At 34.3% G+C, this 22349-nt stretch overlaps 1 protein-coding gene across 3 annotated transcripts in view; it reads right to left on the reverse strand.

The window, feature by feature from the left end:
• Positions 1-22349, reverse strand: part of NELL2 (neural EGFL like 2) — a 298065-nt gene that overhangs the window by 134995 nt on the left and 140721 nt on the right. For all 3 annotated transcript variants that reach the window (XM_011368178.1, XM_011368179.1, XM_011368180.1), the window contains one exon: positions 18334-18462. In XM_011368178.1, coding sequence (XP_011366480.1) covers positions 18334-18462 — 129 coding nt within the window. The remainder of the gene's footprint in view (positions 1-18333; positions 18463-22349) is intronic.

A 22349-nucleotide genomic window follows, 5' to 3' on the forward strand; every position in this document is an offset into this window, starting at 1 on the left:
CAACTTTTTAACACCCTACTTGCTTGTTCTGAGCACCTATTAATGCAGAACACATTTGGGAATTTATATTTGATGATATAAATAATTTTATAACTCTTCCCTCCACCAACTTGAGGAGCTGATAATGAAATTAAGAAGCTAGGACATACTTACATGAATAACAACTGAGGTCTTACATATAAAGTAAGAAAGAGAGAGAAGAGAAGAGAACAGAACAGAACAGAAGAGAAGAGAACAGAAGAGAAAAAAGAAAGAAAAAAAGAGGAAAGCATATACTAAAAAATCTGGTATTCAGAGAAAGGTTGCTGACTAAGGGCAGAACAACCAAGGAAAAGTTGATGGTGTAGCATTACTTGGGGTGGATTTTGAAGACGTAGGTTTAAAGTAATAGACTCGCACGAAGTTGGAGGGGCCTGCCCAGGAAGAGAGTTTCCTGTCAAATAGAGATGTTCAGAGATGAGTGAGATTACTATAGAGATTTAAGTCTAGCGTAGATAGCATAGGCAGCAGAAATATGAAATGTTCAGAAATAGTGAGTATTCCATTTGACTGGAGTTTATGCAGAAAGAAAAAATGGAAATACGGTTATGAGATAGGAGACACAATGACTACACTTAAATGTTCAACAAATACAAGAAAGGGAATTTATTTGCGGTGATATGAAGACATTAAAGCATTTGGAAGAAGGGAATGGAGAAATGGCATAGAAAAATAAATCTCACAAGAATTGGTAAGATGATGCAATTGTGGAGTTGGTAAGAGAGATATAATCAAGGTGAGAAGAATGTTCATGAATGAATAAAAGTCTAAGGTGGTTACTAAATCTAAAGTAATCTCCTCAGCTCTAGTTTCTCCATATTACTTATCAATGTCTGAAAGTATCCTATTAAGTTATTTGTTAATACTTTTGTTGTCTATTTATATTGGAATATAGAATTCGGGAGGATAGAGACTTTGTTCTAGAATAATGGCTAGCCCTCTCGAAATATCTGCTGAATGAATTGATGAATCTTTTCATGGCTTTTCATCTGGAAGTAAAAAAAGATAAGTATCTTTATTCTCACTAGTCTGACCTGGACCTCAACTTGGCAGAGTGAATCTTTTATCTTCCCAGTACATTGCCCAGGCATTTATTCAGACAGGAGCTTTTATGTGAACAGTGAACATAAGGCATCTTGGTGAAATAGTCTTATACAATGGAAGAACACTGCGATGGGAAAAAAGAAGCTTGGATTTTAGTAGTTGGCTCTATGATAAACCTGACAGACATTTCATCTCTCTGGACATTAATTTCATCATCTATAAAAGCAAAAGCCAGACATTTCTAAGACATTACCAGCCCTCATACTTTACAAGTCTAACAAAGAGAACACGATCTATGTGGTTGCAGTGGAGAATCTGATTCTCCTGGTTTTTGTAGGATACACAGTAATAATCTACCAAACTTAAAAAGCAGAAGTAAACTGTATTTCTTATATTTGATCAACTTTCCTTGCCTCAGGATAATTCAAGCTAATCTTTTTTAGAAATAGAAATTTATAAATTTATAAATTCTCTTTTATCCTATCTGAAAGCTGAGGCTAACTTTATAATTATTGAAAACCATAGATTTTTAGACCTGAAAGGAACTTTAGAAATTATCTAACCTAACCCCAGTCATTTGCAATTGAAGAAATGGAAGCACAGAGATTCCAGACACAAATTAAAGGAGTGGCAGGGATCAGATCATGAAACTTTCGTGAGCCAAATAAAAAAATTTGGACTTCATCTCTATGAAATGAACACTTTTAGGAAAGGATTAATTGATTCAGATCTATGTTTTTGAAAGCTCCCTCTAGCACAAATTTACACTGTTAATGAGTGGCAATCATAATGAGAACCCTGTTTCCAGACCCCAAGTCCCAAAGTAATGTTCCTTCTGGCTTATAGATTGGTCTCCAAACTAACCTTAGAGGTAGTGGCTACTCAGGCATGATGCTCCTTCTGTGTGTTTCTGCCACACAACCCAGCGTTTCCATATAATGCTTTAAATGTCACTGATACCATTTTTTAAAAAAAGCATGGTGTATTTCTAAGGCTATAGCATTTATCTCAATTTTGCCCTGTAAAAAGATTATATTAGTATGCTAATGAACACTAATGCCTTCTTGCTCACCCAATAAAATCTTGAAGTCATGCAGTTCAACAGAAAGGATCCACATACTGAAGAATAATACATATCAGTATGGGTTATTGCTTAGTCTTGGCCCATCAGCTGTGAAAAACTGTCTTGGCAAAGTTGGCAAAGAAATCAGTAACTTAATTCATAAACCAGGAAAAAGACTAAGTTCTGAGAAATGTAATTCTGGAATAAGATTTGAGTAACATTTGGGAAGATAAGAGTATTTTTTCAAAATCAAAAATTTGCAAGTATAAGTAGGCTGCTCAGTGAAAATCAGTAAAGAATAAATTAAAATGTCATTTACAAATAAGCTAACATTTAAAGGAATTGCCAGTAATCCTGTTTCAATGTCAGTGGCATTAATGTTTGTTTATCAAATATTAATTTATTTATTAAAACTATATATATCATGTTACTAATACATCATTTTTTTGCATCTCAAAATAACTGCCATGTATTTTCTTCACTCATTTTTTAAAAATTCATTCATTGTACATCGTATGGCACATTCTTCAAGAAGAGTGAAAGCTATATCAGTCTTCTTATGACTCTTAATAGTCCTAGCTTTGGGATTCTTGAATTAAAATATATACATATACATATATGCAGAAGAAAAATTTGAGACAGGGTTAAGAGTGCATCATAAAATAATACTTAAGGGGATTGATAAGTTAATTTGGAAAACTAAAGGGCAAAGGAAACAAAAGCATGAGTAGTTTATGCATGTAATAGTTAATGAATTCCTACTATGTACAATATATTAACTTAGACACCAATGGCATAGCCTTGAATAAGACAGCTGTAGTATCTGTCCTTGCAGAACTTATAGTCTTTCTGACAACAGAGACAAATAATAATTTTAAAAATGTTATGGGAGTTTAATAAGGGTAGCACCATCTGGAAAAAAAAAAAGTGAGAGTTTAAAATCTAGTTTTGCAGGCAAGGTAACTTTCCAAGAGGATGTGACATAAAACACAGGACTAAAGAAGAAGTAAAATTAGCCAGGTGAGATGGGAAAGAAGAGAGCATTTCAAACAAGGGAACCATGTGCAAATGCTGGAAATTGAGAGAATTCAATATATTCAAAGAAAAGCAAAACATTCGATGAGGCTAATGAAGTAAGCAGAAGCTATTTGTGTGGCGATCTTACGAACCAAGTGAAAGAGTATGACATCTCATGATCAATGGTAATCTATTAAAGTTTTTTAAAATCAATTTTTAATACATCATATGTGCATATGGTATAAAATTTAAAAGATACAACAGAGTGCACAATAGAAGATTGACCTTTAGCCACTCAGTTCTCCCACTCCTAATCCCTGAGATAACCACTGTTATGTGTTTCTTGTGCAAACTTCCAGAGACACTCTACCCCCATAGAAGCACATGCATGGGTACATATGTGCGTGTGTGTGTGTGTGTATGTGTGTGCGCGTGCACATGCGCCTCCTCTGAAGGGTGTTTAAGCAGGGGAATGAGATGACATGAGTTTCTAAGCAAGACTTTTTAATTGCAAGGTAGAGAATGGATTAGAGAAGAGCAAAACTGAAAGCTAGAAGGAAGCTTACTTAGTGATTTAGGTTCCTGTATCTGTGACAGTATATTCTAGTTGAATTTGAAGAGAGTCTGGCAGATTAGAAAAAATATATAAAATGCACATACATACATATACATATACACATACATACACACATGCATATAATCTTAATTGACTGCACACTGGGACTGACTGAATACCTGCAGATGAGGAAAGGGACCTCTCAGTGATAACATCCTTCTTTCTTAACAACTGGGTGGATCTTTACTGTGGGGAACTGGAGGAATACGTTTGGGTGACAGAGAAGTACGAATGTAGACATTTTGAATTTGAGGTACTTATAACATATCCAAGAAGAAATATCTAAGAGGCAGTTAGATATGTAGTCTTAGAGCTCAAGACAGAAGACAAGGCTGGAGGTCAAGATTTTGGAGTCCTTAGCACAGAGAAGGTAATTAAAGTCATGGTGTTAGACAACGTCACCTAGGGAGAGGGCACAGAATGAAGAAAAAAAATTAGGATGGAGCAAACTTTGGCATTTAAGGGACAAGAATAGAAAGGAGCCTAAGAAAGATTGTTCAGAGAGGTAATGGCAAAACTAGAAGTGTGTTGGGGGTAGACAAATGTCACTATCACCTTTTCAACTCACCTTCTATATTTGGGGAAATCCTCATCTTCTCAAGAAAGAAGTCACAACTCAAATCTTCAGTGTACTTGTCAGCTAGTACATAGGCATGCAACCTAGGACTGCCAATCAAGGGCATCAAATGAACAGGACAAACAGAGACTCATGGACATGGACTATAGACTAGTGGTTACCAGAGGGTAGAGAGTGGGGTAGGAGGGGGGAGGTAGATGGGGTAAAGGGGATCAAATATAAGGGGGTAGTGGGAGGGTGAAGTGTGTAAAGGGGATCAAATATATGGTAGCTGAAGGAAACTGGACTTTGGGTGGTAAACACACAATAGAACATACAGATGTCAAATTATGATGTACACTTGAAAATTATATAATTGTATTAACCAATGTTACTCCAATAAACTTAATTTAAAAAAAGAAAAAGGAAAAAAAGAAGAGAACTCATGACGAAGCAAGGTTGTAAAATCTAGTAGCCGTAATGGAGAAGGTATTCAGCACTTAGTGTAGCAGCAGTGACATAGCTTCTGAAGTCCAGTCCTGGGTGTCATCAGCGAGAAGTATGCAATATTTGTGTGAGTTGCGGTGTTGATATTAAGAGACAGAGGTAGTAGGATTCGTACCCAGGTGTGATAGGTGTTGTCTTGGGTGAATGACATCTAAACATGTCCTCCCACATGTATTGTGAGCCACCTAACACGCTTCAATATGTTCCTTTTCTGCTTAAACTGTCAGAGTGCTTGCAACTCTGATCAATACAATGTAGTATCATGAAGACAAGGTAAATAAGTGTTTGAAGAAGGAAATGATCAGTAGCATTAATTGCTGCCTAGATGTCTGATTTAACAATATATAGAAGTTATCAGTGACCTTGGTGAGAGTAATTTGGAGGGAATATGGGATGGAAACTCTGCACTAAAGTGGGATAAGGAGAATGTCTCACTTGAAGAAATTGAGACAGTGAAAACAGATTACACCTTTAAGAAATCTGGCTAAATTTCTTAATAAAGGGGAAGAGGGGCAATAACACAAAAGCTTAAGGCAGAAACTTGAGCATATTTAAATGCTAATGGGAAGGTACAAACAGAAAGTGGTGATAACAGGTGGGCAAGTTTCCTCTGAAGGCAGGAAGAGGTGAGATTCAGAACTCAGAGGGACCTATTACTCCTAGGAGTGGTATCTATTAAGACTAGGGAGAAGGAAGAAAGGGTCAATGTGAAGCATGTTGGTTTATGTAATGGGAAGAGGATGATGAGAAAGTTACTGTTTTTGTTTTGTTGGTAAAGAAGGTATCTGCTGAGAATAAGAGAATGGGTATAGAGTCAAGGGTTTACAGGGAATGGTGAAGGTGTGAAATAATCATAGTAGATGAGAGGAAACTGAAGCTGGGATGCATAGCAAAATTACCAAGCAGAGTACAGCACACAGGGTTGGTAACCATGCACGCACAGTTGTAAAGATCCACCACTTAACATTTTTATAACACTTTGATTTTTACAGTGCATGTTCGCATGAATGATCCCTTAATTCTCACAATAACCCTATGACTACACAGAACAGATAGAGTTACTCCTCTTTACAGCCAAGGAACCTATTCGAATTTGAGAAGTTTCCCAAATGTTTGCTATAAGCTAGTAGCTGGCAAATCTAGAGTAGAATCACTCCATATAACCTACTGTTCCTCCACAATCTGGTCCCTATCTTTGCAGTTTAATGTACTAACTCCTGGATATTAGCTTCCTGTTGCAGACAGACTCCAAAACATGTCTTTCTCTTTCTCTTTGCTTTCTTTTCTCTGCCAATCCAAATTGGATTCACTCTTCAAGGCCCAGCTGAAGTCTCAATTTCTCCGCAATGTCTCCCCAACCTCTTGGACCATGGGAATGCCATCTGTCTCTATTTCTGCACTTTTTGTCTGTGCTTATTTATAGCTAGTTAGTAAGCTGTTTTGGCTGAATCCATCTTTCTTGAAACCGAGAAACAGATAGACAAATTTGAAAGATTGCCTCGTCATGTTGAATTTGAAAATTCATCAAGCTGAACAGCATTTTTTCCAAGAAGGCAGATTAATATTTCTAAATATTAAAAACTAATTTAATAAATATATATTTATTTTGCCAAAAACAAGGGTTTCAGTCATTACAATATTTAAATTGCTGCCCAATCGGAGTTATTAGCTTAATCTAAACATTACATCAGTGCTTTCAAAAACGATATGGAGCCACTCCAATTTCCAGCTGCTTACTTTTATATGAATCACTGACTAATTGCACTGCTAAATTTGACAATGTTAATGTTTAATGTTGATTAGGAAGCATGACCTCACAAGAACTCAGTATAAATAAACGTATATGTTCTACAATTTCAGAGCCATTTCTTCACCGTCACATTCTTATAAGGATATGAACAATCTGTAAAAATATGTTTGAGAGTACATTCTTCGTATTAAAGAAAAATCACTTAAGGGAGATAAAAAGTAGAGTTGGAAATATTCTTATGTATTATTAAAGTCCCAGAGATCTATTTTTATATCATACCAATGAATATGAGGTGTCATTTAGACCCATAATGTGCTTGCTTGCCTCTTAACAAATGTTTCATGTTTATTAAAGGCAGCACCAGTTTCCTAACTATCCATGTCTAAACACATGGGCTCTTTATGCTCAGGAATAGTCATTTGCCTAAACACGTCAAGTCCTTCTCCATCACATAACTCAAATTTCTCACTTTTCAATGTCACCTTCAATTTGTGCCTAACTGCTTCCCACAATCCAAGGCTATTGTCTCTTAAAAACGTATTCCTACTTCTATTCATAATATTAATAATGAAACTAACATTTACTCCAATGCCTGTTGCTTTGACCATGTCATTTCATTTTTCTTCACAGTATCACATTTTTTTCCACAGAAGATTCCAAACATAACCTTAGAACCACTGAATCAAAGTTGGATTTGTTTTATTTAGGCAATCCTTATATATTTCTAGCTATACTGTTTTCCTGACATTAATCATTTTCAAATTTCCATTGCCTATCTCCAAGACTTTTATCAGATGTCCTTAATGCAATTTTATTTTACATTGGAGTTGGTTCTTCCTTCTGAAAGCTAATGAATACACAAAAGAAGGAAGAGAATTGTAAAAGAAATGTTAACAGTTGTGTTTCATTTCAAGCTAGCATTTGTTAATTGACTTTTACACTTTCGACAAATATAACTAGAACATATAACTTGAAATTCTTGAAAGGCAAGATAGAGTTGGTATTTATAATTTAATATCTAAGTTATAAAGTTATACTTGACCTTAAACTTAATGGAGTTGCAAAAAGATTTTTCCATCAATTAAATTATTAAAAATTGTTAAACATATGATGCCTCATGTCACTGCAAATGGATTCTTTTCCAGGGAGGTGGCTTTTTTAAAAAATTAATTTTCATTTACCTAATGAAAAAATGATAATAAACTGCTGCTTCACCTAAAACATCTGCAATTAATTTAAAATGAATTGTTTAAGCAGATGTTTTCTTCCTAATAATAATAAACAAGTACATGTATATGTAATTATCAAATATTTTAATCTGCTACACATTTACCAAAAAATAACATGAATTCTCATGGTTACATTTAAAGTCTCATCATATAATTTGCAAAATGAGGATGAATTATACATATTCTATATCAAAGAACTGGTTAGAATATTATTCAGACTGGAAAGGAATTTCGCATAAAGTAGGTTTGGTTCTGGAAATAAACCATGGTAACTTAGTTACTGAAGAAGCTGAAGATCTTATTATAATTGGCTTAAAATATAAGATAATATCATCATATAAACTCTAAGAGTATTGTTACCTCTAGTTTCCAATAAACTAATGGTGTAATATCTTAGCTCTCAAAACAAATTCATGTTGCATGAATTGACTGACACACTATTAATAATAAATATATATCATAAATACAGGTTTAACAAATTTTTATCAAGAATTTATTTTTCTGGAAGGCATTTTCACATAATCTTATTTAACCTCCACTGCTCCAACAACCTCATGAGACAAATTCTCCCCATTTAATAGATGAGAAGACTGATGCTCAAAGATATTAAATGATCTGCATAAGTTCCCACAGTTACTAAATAGCAGAGGTAAGAATAAAATGCAAGTCTTTTGTGAAATGTTCTTTCCATAACATCACAACTGCCCCATTTGTCAAACATGGAAAGATTTTCATTTGATCCATATAAACATTTATATGCATTTATCTATTAAATCCCAAAATCTCTTCTGACATGTATTAAAAATATATAATGATCGATGGCTGCACATATAAATCTGCAAAGTAGCCATCCAAATACCAAGATGACTCTTCATGTCCAAGGAGTATGTACAAAATAAGTATTGGTTCTTATTTACTTTTCAGCATTGACACAATTGACTAGCAAAAGGATGACAATTGTAAATACTTGTTGGCAGCAAATGTTTCCATCATGTCATACTACAAAGAAATGCAAAGGGAAGCAATTTGGTGAAAATAATGGGCCAAACAAAGCTCAAAATCATACCAGAAATTCAATAATGCTACCAAGTATGGATGCAAATTTCCTTGTTTGCTGATGAATCTGAGGCCTCCCTTAACATCTCCCCAATTACTCCTGAATGTACCCTGAGTGTTTCTATGGGTTCAGAAATAAATCAACACATACTTAGCATCACTGCCCACTACCCTGTCCTGGGCACCCTCTAGGCGTTTTCTATGTTCTCTAAGTCTCTGCTTAAGCTAGGACATATTCCTGTGTTCTTCTTTTGTCAATTTAAAGGAAGTTCCCATCCCGAAAGCTACAAACTCTTGGGACACCACACAGCACCTCCTTCAGTCTTCATAGCATGTTCGGGGCTACTCAAAAATAGAAAAAAAAATGTTCTTCTAATTTTGTTTTGTTCTTTGGTATCTAGGCCCTATGGTAGTGTTGTTTATGTTCTAAATATGAGTTTATGCCCTTCCCCATCATCACATTATGTCTCTCCCATTCAGTGTAAAACGAGCCCAAAGAGCCAGGCATCCATTACATGCTTGTACATAAACCTCTCTTCATTCTTGGCATGAAACCAAAAGCCCTCAAGAGAATCAGTAATACAACAGACACTGGGGGTAGGTATCATGCTCACATATAGCCATGTTCTTATCCTTTACTTAGCTTAAACCAATGGTTCTCAATCGGGAGCAATTTTGCCCTCCAGAGGAAATTTGACAATGTCTGGAGACATTTTTGCTTATCACAACTAGGAGTGGGAGTATTGACACAGGTGTGCTTCAGGCATCTAGTGGGGTAGAGGCCAGGGATGATGCTAAACATCATAAATACACAGGACAGCACAAAACACACAACAAAGAATTATTTAGTCTTAAATGTCAATAGTGCCAAGTGAGAAACCCTGGTTTAAAGTAATACCACTGCGACACACAGGAATATATGACCACACAAGACTCAACAATTCATCTTTCTAGGCAGCACATTAACTAAAGACTAAAATATAATAACAATTTTTGAAAATTTATTTTTAGAAGGATATCAATATAGATTATTAGAATGGTTCTTTTCAAATTTTAATATGCATAATCAGCTGTGAGGCTTGTAAAAATGCAGATTTTTGAGACCCAACACTAACTTACCTAAGCAGAATTAAAGTTGAATCTCAGAATATGCATTTTTAACAAACTCCTCAGTGATTTTGAGGCACTTTGAATCGCACCGTAAAAAATCACATTGAAGAAACCAAATTGTATCCTGATGAAAATAAACCGAGATGGTGAACACTAAAATTCCTCTCCAGTTGAGCTTGTAACTGAAAAACATTGGATAGCTACCAAATCATTAAGATGATAAATTAATAAACTCTGTGTCTTAAACCAGTATTCTTCAAATTTTCCTATGCATAGGAATCACCTGGAGATCTTGTTAACAAGCAGATTCTGATTCAGTAGGTCTGAGATAAAGTATGAGACTCCGCATTTCTAACCAGCCCCCAGGTGATGACTTAAATTGCTGGGCCTTGGACCAGCATATTGAATAGTAAGATCTTAAAAAACTGCCGAAAGTGTATAAAGACCAGGACTACTTATTTTAACAAAGCACAAAAACATTAATCAGAATTCTCATTTCCATCTGCATTTGGAAAATGAGCACAGATTTTAAATGTTACTTCCACTAGAAAGTTAGCTCCCTGAGAGCAGGTGCTTAATGGGTTTTGCTCACAGCTATATGACCAGCACCCACTAAAGGCCTGGCATAGTATATGCTCAAGAAATACTGTTAATAAATGAATGCTGAACACAGATTCTTTATATGAAATCTAATGATGGAAGCCAATCATAAATCAAAATCCCAAGTAGAGTCTATAGATTCACCTCAGAGAAAAGTGCTTGTTCTTAATCCTATTTAATACATAGATATATCATTAATTATGACTGATTTATGATTTCTTCTCTATACAGCATCCAAAGTGTTCATGAACTCCAATAGACTTATGAGTATTTTCTATAGAAGTGTATTTTTTGGTAAGGAGGGGGAAATCAGCTGACCATAAAAGTCATACAACTATGGTGTTTTGCTTCAAAAGAATAGTAGATGGGTCGCCTTGACTACTTCTTCAACTTCCTCTGCATGAAAAACTATGCCTAAGAAAAAATTCAGAGAAGTTTCATCTTTATTAGGTTTGATTTTAAAAATTTAAAGTCCTTCTTTCAAATCAGAGGAGACCTTAACTTCAAAGAAAAAAATAATGCCATTTTTCTCTGATTTGTATATCTTAATAGTGTTCAAGGTTACAAATGAATGGAAATTGTTTTTGAGTCAGAGAAAGCTTAAGTATCACAGAGAGTAAATAATGAACGAGCCCAGAAGAACTGCTAATACAAGTTCAAATTTGTCTGCATCACTTGATAAGGATTTTCAGAACTTTCGCATCAAAGCTCCTCAATTAGAGAAGGTATGATTTTCATAAAACAAAACAAACATTTTCTCAGCATTGTAAACATGTTAAATAGATGTTCCTTGGTGCCTAAAAAATACTTCAATGTTTTCATATATCATTATTAATTCTGAAAACCCTTTTATATTATAACTTTTTCACTTGGTTGGATGGATAGATGATGACATTAAAAAGCCAATATATATTTGGAAACATCAGAAATGCTTTTGCTCTTCTTTTTTTTTCTTAATTTATAACTATAACGGTTGACTAGGCCATAAGATGACCAGGCATTTAGCCAGACATTATTACGAGTATGTCTGTAAGGGTGCTTCTGGATGAGGTTAACATTTAAATTGGTAGACTGAGTGAAGCAGATTGCCAGGCCTAATGTGAGTGAGCCTCATCCAATCAATCAAAGACCTGAATAGAACAAAAGTGCTGAGTAAAGAAAAACTTTACCTGCCAAACTAATTAGCTAGGACATTGGTCTTCTACCCTTGGACTGGAAATTTATACCATCTGCTCTCTTGATTCTCAGGCCCTTGGACTTAACTGAAACTACATCATCACCATCGGCTCTCCTGGGCCTCCAGCTTGCTGACAGCATTTTTTGGGACTTCTCAGCCTCCGTAATTACATAAACCAATTCCTTATAATCCCTCCCCATCTATCTATATCTATTTATTTACACTCAGTAGTCCCCACCTGAAACCATAGATAGTAGCAAACCCTATATATACTATGATTTTTTCCTTATACATACACACCTATGATAAAATTTAACTTACAAATTAGGCAATTTTGCAGATAAAAATTTATTCTTGGCAAACTCAGCATACAATTTCTTTCTTTCCTTATTATGCCAAGAACTTTTACCTTTTCACTTAAAGAATGTACTTTATAGCTCCTCTTGTACTTTGGGGCTATTATTAGGTAAAATAAAGGTTATCTGATCCCAAATACTTTGATACTGTGACAGTAGATCTGATAACCAAGAAGGGTACTAAGTGACTAATGGGCAGGTACTGGATAAACAAATGATTTGTGTCCAGGATGGGATCAGGTGGACAATGTGAGATTTCATCACGTTACTCAGAATAGTGCACAATTTAAAATGCATAAATTGTTTATTGCTGGAATATTTCATTTAATATATTCAAACCACGGTTGACTGTGGGTAACTGAAACCACAGAAAGTGAAACTGCAGATAAGAGAGGACTGCTGTATGTCCGATTGCTTCTGTTTTTTTCTGGAGAATCCTCATTAATACAATATCCTTGGATTTTTTTTTTTTTATTTAAGAAACTCTATCATAACACAGCACAGAGAGTGCATCATTAACCATATTTTGAAAGCTACAGTGTCTGCTAGAAATCCCTAATTAATCCCACAGGGCTCAGTCCTCTGGTTATTTATCCCTACTCTGATTAAGCAGGCCTCCCATTAGCTCCACTGGGGACTTGTATGCTGGGTTTACAATCGGAAAATTGAGCTCATTCTACATCTTACCCTTCATATCTCTTGGAGCAATTCTGTGAGGCTATCACTCATCTACTCCTAAACAAATCCTCTCAGATTAGTCCTATATTCTGTAGTTAATGATATGCAGATACTGGTTATGTCAGGAATTCATCACTAAATTAATTTGTTGTGAAGAGGCAAGCAGCTGAGAAGGAAGGAAGGAAGGAAGGAAGGAAGGAAGGAAGGGAGAGAGGGAGGGAGGGAGGAAAGGAGGAAGAGAGGAAGGGAGGAAGGGAGGGAGGGAGGAAGGGAGGGAGGGAGGAAAAAAGGAAGCAATGACTAAGTGAGAAAAGGAAGGAAGGGAAGGACAATTAGGAAAGATAGTTTGTTTTCCTGTTGTCCTCCTGTGTAAGTTATTAACCATGGTCTGTAATGCTAATGAGCTGCTTTCTGGATAGGCTAGAGATTTTTTTTCCCTTTTCAGAAACATTCAATTTTTAAAGCCAGTTAATTGCTTTAAAAAACATTTTCTAAAGAAAAAATCTACATGCTACTTTAATTTAAAAAATAAGAATTAGATTAGGTGTTTAATAAGTAAATTAAAAGTAGTAAAGATTAAAAAAACACTGAATTAAAGATAGATGACATGAATTTGAACCCTGAGTTTACTGTTTGCTGTCTGGGTAAATTATTTTAGGCAAATCATTTGATTTCCAAGCTCTCCAAAACAGGAGATTATAATAAAGCCTGCACCACAGGACTGCTGGATGAAATAAGATGTTGTATGTACAAGGCATTTTAAGTGTTGCCAAAGAACCGCATGGTTATTAGTAGTTGGTGGGTTTTTTAAAAAAAAAAGTATATATATATATATATATATATATATAGCCTTATAGATAAACAATAGCAGGAAAGAAGGAAAAAATAGGAAAATAGAAAAATTACATATTTCCATTAAGAGTTAAATTCACATTACTTTGTACAGGGGCTAGAATCTCCTGAAACAAAGAACAAGAATAAAGGTAGAAAAGATATCATTAGCTAAAGGACTGCACTGAAAAGACAGAAATGGGATGGGAGGAGACAGTGTTTCTTTTGATATGATGGGTCGGAAAAGGAAAGAAAATACGTTTGAACTGAATATCTAAATATGATAATTTATAATTTACATTTGAAGGTGCGCTGTGCCTGGCACATAGCAGGTGTTAAACAAAATGTTTATTAAGATTCTAATCTCCACATTCAGCCAGCATTTATTAAGCACCTTTTACATGCCAGACACTGGATATTCTAGCTGGTTTGTAAATGTAGACATAATTCAAATCTTAAGTAAAAACAAGAGTATTTAGTAAAAGCAACAGTGGAGATGTAAAAATTTCTGGGATTTGTAGTCTTTTTAATTTGCATACCATTTATCAGTACACACATAATTTAACAAATAATGACTGTTATAAATGAATAAATTTCTTTTCTTGCACTACTCAAAATAATTTTTAAGGCCAATACATACCAATTCAAAACAACTAAATCTCTTTTTGGTTATAAAAATCAATATGACAATTAGACTTTCTTATGCAATATCAACACAATTTAATAAGTTCAATGCTTGTCCTGAATAATTCTTTAGTGATGAAGTAGCCTAAAAGTGCCCATCTATTCAGCATGTCTAAGCATTTCAAACCATCAATACACAAGTATTTCTTAAACTCTACTTGTCTGTCTCTATTTTAGAAGTTTGGGAGAATTCAAGGAAAATAAACAGCCTATGACCACAAGATACTTACAGGTAGGAGAAACACATACAGACTCATATATATGAATCCCTTAATAAATAACACAGCATTTAATTAAGTATGTTACAACTGGACAATTGAATATAAATCAGTATTGAATACGGTACGAATTCTTCAGGCAGATAAAATTTAGATTTGAGAAATTAAATCTATGTGCATTTAATTCATCAAGAAAATCTCATAAAAATAAAAATAAAAATTAAGCAGTCTAGAAGGATAATTAAATCATGGACAGTTAGACCAAAAAGCAAAAGGTGTTTCTGGCAGATTGTATTAGTTTGCTAGGGCTATCAGAAGAGAGTACCACAAACTGGTGGCTTAAGCAACAGAAATTGTCTCACAGTTCTGTAGGTTAACAGTCTGAAATCGAGGTGTGGAAGAGTTGGCTCCTTCAGAGGGCTGTAAGGAGCAAGCTGTTCCATACCCCTTGCCTAACTTCTAGTGCTTTGCTAGAACTCTTTGGCGCGTAGGACACCACCACCATCTCTGCCTTAACAAATGTGATCGTGGCACTCCTCCTCGTAAAACCTCTCATTGGCTTCCCCTTGCTCTTAGTGAAAACTTTAGTCTTCATCATGCCCTTCAAAGCCCTGCTTCCCATTATCGGGCATGTCTTCCTTGCTCTCTGTCTTCCTTCTTTTCTTAGAAAGTACTTCTTTCCACCTGGAGGCCTTTAGACATTCTGATTCTTCCACCTAGGAAATTCCCTTCTTTCCAACCCTTACATATGTGCCTAGCTGATTTTACTTAATCTTCAGATATCAAGAAAAAATACCTCTTTTCTTCAAGCACCACCACTCATCCAGATAAGACCCCCTGTTAACCTATTTCTCTTTCAGGGCATTTGACACAAGGGCAATTAAATGCTCTTTTGTGTAATGATCTGTTTATTATCTTATTATGTTTATTTCTTGCCTGGGAATTATCAGTCATGTATATCTTATTTACCGTTTCACCTCTAGCCTAGACTTGAATAATGTAGGTATTCAATAAATACTTGCCAAATGAATAAATGAACTTCAACATTTTACCAGTGCCATTTTAACTCTGACTCAGTAAACTACAGTAAAAATCAATAGTCTGAATTACATCCATATCATAAAAACAACCAAATAGATTTAGTAAATAAAATTTATATTACTTTACAGATTATCACTAGCTTATTTTTACATATAATGACAAGTCTAATTTCTTAGACGACCAGAATTCCATAAGACCAGGTAATAGATAACATGTACAACAGCACAAATTTTTTTTAAATGTTGCTTCTAAGAAGTCAAAACATCCTTAAAGTTAGCAACAATAACAAAATGAAAAGGAAAGCCAAATTTGATCAGAATACTGTAAAACCTGTTAACATGAATAACAAAAGATATAATATTAGAAGTCTTCACGTATATAAAAATTCGAGATCTATATAACAAGTTTTTCCATCATTTTCTTAACTTTTGAAGATTACATCTTTAAATGAAAAATAAATAACATAAAGAAATTTACAAAACCATTTTTCAGTATGACCCATTGAGTGTGGGAAAGAGAGCTGCTAATTTGTACTGAAAATAAACCTGTAGATAAAAACAGTTATCTCATCTTTGAGATTAAACCATGTTCAATGGTTATGTTGTTGAGTAATATAAATCTCTGCCCTCTTCTCTTGAACTCTTTACTATCTCAATAAATGGCAACACCATCTGTATGTTGCTCAAACTCCAAACCTTGACTCCCCTGACCCCTCTTCAGTTCTCCTCCACAATAAACTATCTACAAGTATCGTTGGCTCTACTTTCAAAATATACCATGAACATGCTTCCTCCTCTTTACCACCTTTATCACTTTCTTATTCCAGACCACCAATATATTTGACTAGACTATTATAATAACTTTTCAAATGGTCTTTTTGTTTACAATTCTGTTCTCTTTATCACGTCCAACCCTATAGTTCATCTAACATATTACACCCAGAGCTATCCTTTACAATACAAATCTGAATATGTCATTCCCTTACTCAAGACAAACTTAAAATCCTTACATGCCTCGCTACATTATCTGTACCCTGCCTAATTCTCCAACTACATCTCTTCTGACGTGTCTGCACCACCACATTATCCTTCTTTCTGTTTCTAGAACAACTAAGTTCTAGTTCCCACTTAGGGTCTTTATGCTTGCTATTCCTTCAGGTTGAAATGCTGTTCCAGATCTTTCTATGCTGTTTCCTTATTATCAATTCTCAAGAAAAAGGTCAACCCTCCCCCGTCTGGGTCCAGAGGCTTTCCCTGACCATCCCGTCTAAATTAATCCACAATCAATCTCTATCACATCATCCTTTTTTGTTTTTGTTCTATTATTTATTACTACCTAAAACTGCCTTCTCTGTTTCTAAGGTTACCCACGCATTCTCTGTCTCCTCCAGAACGTAAGCTCCTGAGCACAGGAAGCTTATTAGTCTTATTCACCATTTACTACTCAGTGTCTAAAAAGTACTTGGTATACAGTAAGTAAGTGCTTACTAAATATTTATTACATGAGTGAGTATACTTAACAAGAACAAAAGCAGCAGCTCAAAATAATTATCATAAAATTAAGATTCAAAAGAAGGTATCACATTAACAATATGAGTGGGGCTTATTACATATTAGAGATCTTAAATATTATAATGAAAAATACATTATTTTACTAACTAAATTTAAGTCCATTTCTTATAAAGTCTTTCAAAGGGAAGAATTTTACATAAATCTGCATTATGAATGCGGAATGGGAGCCATAAACCCTTCCTTCGGCAAAAATGGAATGGTCTCTTCAGAACTGAATCAGAAGCATTTAAAGAAATACTTTGGGAAAATGTCAATTTAAAAAATTAATACTAATTTTTAAATCAGAAAAAAATCTTTAAAAAGCTAAGTGAAACCACAGAAATTGGTTTCCTGAGGGCCAATAAATCACTGTGTAACTAAACTTAGACCACTTGTTTATACCTTGGAGGTTTTCTGTCTCTCGGTACCAATGATACATTCCTGATGTTTGAAAAAGGTAAGTCTAGAATTCTTCAAATCCCAAACACCACCACATTAGTGTTCTTATTTGTAAGATCCACTAGCTAGTCACACAATTCCTGAGAATGACTCAAATCTATGGTTCAGGAAAATTATAAGTTACTACATTTCATGGACTTCTAGGATCTTCATGAATAATTAAAGTCACAGTATTTATGAATGCCAAGGGCCTCCTCACTGTATTTGGACTATTTCCATGAGAGAATAAACTACTTTAAATATTAGTTAGATTAAAAAGAATAACTAGGATACCATTTACTCCAGTGGAGCTATTTACTAAATACCACAGAGCATGAATACAGCTACTGAGATTACTTACCCTAGCAAACAAAAATAGCAGTGGGCACTTTATCTTCTTGTTAATTGATTGCCTTTGTTACACAACACTGTCTGGAAAAATCTGACTGCAATTCTAACTGCAAGCCACAGTAATCATGTCAATATGCGAACTATCTGAATATCTAATTATGAAAAAAAAAAGCAATTTCACAGTGGGAGTATTGTTCTAATTCAAGAAACCAGCCATATTAACTTATTAGTCTGACATATCGCAGATAGCTGAAAAACTTTAATTTGAAAGATAATTATTTTTAGCTGATTAATATGCTTCAAATTAAATTCACTGCTTTTAATGGGCCCATCAACTTGACAACCTGGGAAATTAATAAATTTTGCATGCAGTAATCCTAGGAAATTTATACAGCTGAACTACACATCATTACAAGGATTACCTTCACAGTAGGCATTGTCCTCTCGAAGAGCCCTAAAACCATCTCGACAGCTACAAACGGCCCTGTCATTCAGATTTCTGCAGACAGAATTGTCCATGCAGTTATTCCTTTCAGAACAAAAGTCATAACCTACAAGAAAAAAGGAGCTTATTAAGGTAAATGAACTATGACAAGCAAATAAACTTTGTCTACTTAACATCTTTCTTTGATTTAGAACCCATTTTTTCCTAAATGATTTTTTAAATTGCTATCTTTATCCAATGTTTACAGAACTATATGCTATATGTACTAAAAGTATTTCTTTATGTGTAAACTCAATTAATTCCTACTGAAAGTTAATTCTTTGTCTTGTTCTGACTTTACAAGTGCCATCTAGTCTCTAACATTCTAATAACAGTCTGAAACAAGGGAAGAGTCTTGGAGTCCAAAATGAAAAATTATAATACAGAAGATAACACAGTGAGAAAGTGACCTGAAAACTAGCGGTTGAACATTATTAATGACTGTGGGTAATAGAAACCAAGCCAGATGAAATGTGCACATTGTGTATTTAAGAAATGAAATAGACAGCCTGGCATCCTTTAAAAAAAAAAAAAAAGTTCAAGTTCAAAACGTGTTTAAAAATGGAAATTACATAACTTCAATCTAATTTTCTCTGGAAATTTGCAAAGCAAAGTATGTCCACTCAAAAGAATATTTTTTTGAATTACAAAGATCCCACAGATTCCAGAGTCTTTATGAGAGGAAAGAAAAATGGAACATTTTATAAACAGTGACACCAATCCTGCGTAATTTCTCAGGATTTCTTTTTACCGTGTGAATCCCTTGTTCAAAGATTATCTAAGATTCTGAAATGAAAAACTTGAATGCTGGAATCCATATTTAATGGAAATTACATGATTATACATCATTCAAACAATTTTTAAATTGCCTGATGCACATTATCTGTCTAGTTCTTCATTGTCTAATGAATTATCATTTCAGTCCATGTATAAAAGAAAAGAATAGAAGAATATATTTGATGTAGCTAGAATAAACTCATCTGCTTATAACCAAGAAAAGACTTACTTGAGCAACTCATGAAGATGGAGGTTCTAAACTGGTTCATCTTATTTATAATCAAATTACCACAGAATACTGTGATTCAGTAAAAGGGTGGACTGAGCTATACCACAGCCAGTAAGTAGGTGTATCTGGTACAGCACAGTGGATGGTGTCCACTGGTTGGTTGGTACTCATAATTAATATTTTGAATTAATATTTTGAATATCACCCCAGAATTAAAACATGAAATGCAACTACAATATGTAGTAACATATTCTTTGCACAACTTAAACCTTAAGAAAGGCGATGCTCTCAAAATGCAATGATGGCTTTAAAAAGAAATAGAAAAGAAATCAAATGAATTATTCATTTCTACAGAAATAAAAAAATAGAACAGAAGTATATGAAGATCAGAAAAATACATTAGCTCCCCGTTATCCTCAGGGGATATGTTCCAAGACCCCCATTAGATGCCTGAAACTTCACATAGTACCAAACCCTATGTATACTATGTTCTTTCTTATACATACATACACACCTGTGATAAAGTTTAATTTATAAATTAGGCACAGTATGAGTTTAACGGCAATAATAAAATAGTACAGTTATAACAATATATAGTAACAAAAGTTATGTGAATGGATTTGGGGGCATTCTTAAGTAAAATAAGGATTACTTGAACACAAGCACTACGATACCAAGAGTTAATCTGAACCGAGATGGCTTCTCAGTGACTAACAGACTGGTAGTGTAATACAAAGTACACATGCTGGACAGAGGACTGATTTGTGTCCTGGGTGGGACAGAGAAGGATGGAGCGAGAGTTCATTCTGCTACTCAGAATAGTGTGCAATTTAAAATTTATGAATTATTTATTTCTGGAATTTTCCATTTAATATTTTTGGACTACAGCTGGCCATGGGTTACTGAAATCAAGGAGAAGTGGGTACTACTGTATATAGTGGATAATAGCATTTACATCACTTGACAACATAATTTTTCTTGACAAGATACTTCACAATCTAAATTCTGAACATTTAGAAGTAAAAAGTTCATTCTTAAGAGGAAATCATGTTTTTCCTAGGGTCTTTTTATTTCCTTCTTTTAAGCAGCTAATTTGTTAAAATGTATTCCATTGCCTTTTTACAATGCCTGAGGGGGAATAATTTCAGCTAAAAAGTCATCTTCATTCTCTATCTCAAGAGCTCAGTGCATCATCAACCTAAAATGAAAAGGCTCCAAAATATCAGTTCATATTTATTCTAAACTTAAACAAATTACTAAAAGAAAATTGACCCATTCCTTAAGATACACAGTGCTAAATCTCTGTAATTTTACCTGTTGAAGTTTCAAAGAACTTTTAAAAGACTGTGACTGAAAAACAGGTACTGTTCCTGATGCATTTTTATTTTTCTCTCATAACTATATTTTTCAAAACTATCTTTCAATTTTTCACTTTGCTGCATTGTCTCTTCTTCCATTTTCAGACTTTGCCCAATCTCTGCCATCACTGTCTATGCCATATGCCGCCTTTATTAAAATCCATTTCCAGTTTTGCCTAAGTAGTGGTGAGACTCCACACCTCAGCATCAAATACTGTGTACATGCTCACCATGCAGTATCTCATTGCTGCAAGAATATTCCAACTCTTAGATTTCAGTGTGATCCTGCTTTCATTGGTTTACGTTCGGTTAGGAAGTGCTTTACTTCTTATCAAAAATTTTTTTCTATTAATCCAGAGACTTGAAAACTGAAAATTTCATCAATAAAAGTCTAATTTACTCTTACAATGTCAGACAACTATTTTCATTTATTCTCTCAACAAATAAGTTGACTAAATCTATTGGTTGTTTTACTGCTTTGAGACAAAATGCCAGAGTCAAAAGGTTTACTACTGACAAGTATAAATTCAGACTCCATTAAAGTGGGTTGTTTCCAATCTACAGTGAATAACTTCAAAAAATCAGAGTATCATAGTCCTATTACCTTCATAGTTGTGTTTCTAATCATATGCATTTGGCTTTTGGGTCTGGAAGACCTGGATTTACATCTGATCTATACCACTTAAAGGCTATGTAAATTACTTGTGTTAGTTAATTAACCTTTTTAAACCCTTAGTTTTTCTCATCTGTAAAATTAGGGTAATATCTATCTCACAAAATGTAAGGTTCAAATGAAATCATGTATGTACAAGTATAATAATATAGTATTTGTTAATAACTAAAACAATTAGAGTACAACTAATAAGTTACAAACCAAATATGTTGAGATACCTATCATAGAAGAAAACTCAAACATTAATTAAAGATAGATCAATGATCTAATACAATCTAGCCTTTCTTTCATTTCCTCCTTTGGATTTTCACCTCAGGGATACCCAATTTTCTATTCCTTTTGTGAGCTTTCCAAATTTGCTTTCCAAATTTACTTTTCAAAATTAGTTCTGTATCTTCTATTAGTAGTTTTATAAAATATTAATATATATTTTTACATAACTGGATAAGTAGGGAAATATGGATACAAAAGATTATGAGTAAGAGCAATATACATAAAGGTAATACATAAAACCCAGGAGAAAGAGAAAACACTAATTTTGAGGTAAGTATTTGTTGGTTTTGCCTAAGTGCATCTATTCTTCCTTTTTGGAAAATAAAGCCAATCTAGTCATACTCTGGATGAACATTCACCCCTAACGTCAGCCCACGTGCTTACAGGGAAATGCACTTGACTGCCCCTGAAGATAAGGCATTCCATTGGTCTGGGCCTGTGATCCAGATCAGTCTAACAGAGACAAATGATACTCAATTCTGGGTCTTTTGTTCAGCTCATGAGGATATTGAGCTTTTACTTCCACCAACTTGAGTAGCATAATGATGTGATCATAAGAATGTCAAGGGTTTACCAAAAACACATAAAGCATGAAAATAAAGTCACCACAGAAGAGACAAACTGAAAGACAAAGGCAAAGGGGC

Source organism: Pteropus vampyrus, unplaced genomic scaffold, assembly GCF_000151845.1.
Source record: "Pteropus vampyrus isolate Shadow unplaced genomic scaffold, Pvam_2.0 Scaffold140, whole genome shotgun sequence".
Lineage (NCBI taxonomy): Eukaryota > Metazoa > Chordata > Mammalia > Chiroptera > Pteropodidae > Pteropus > Pteropus vampyrus.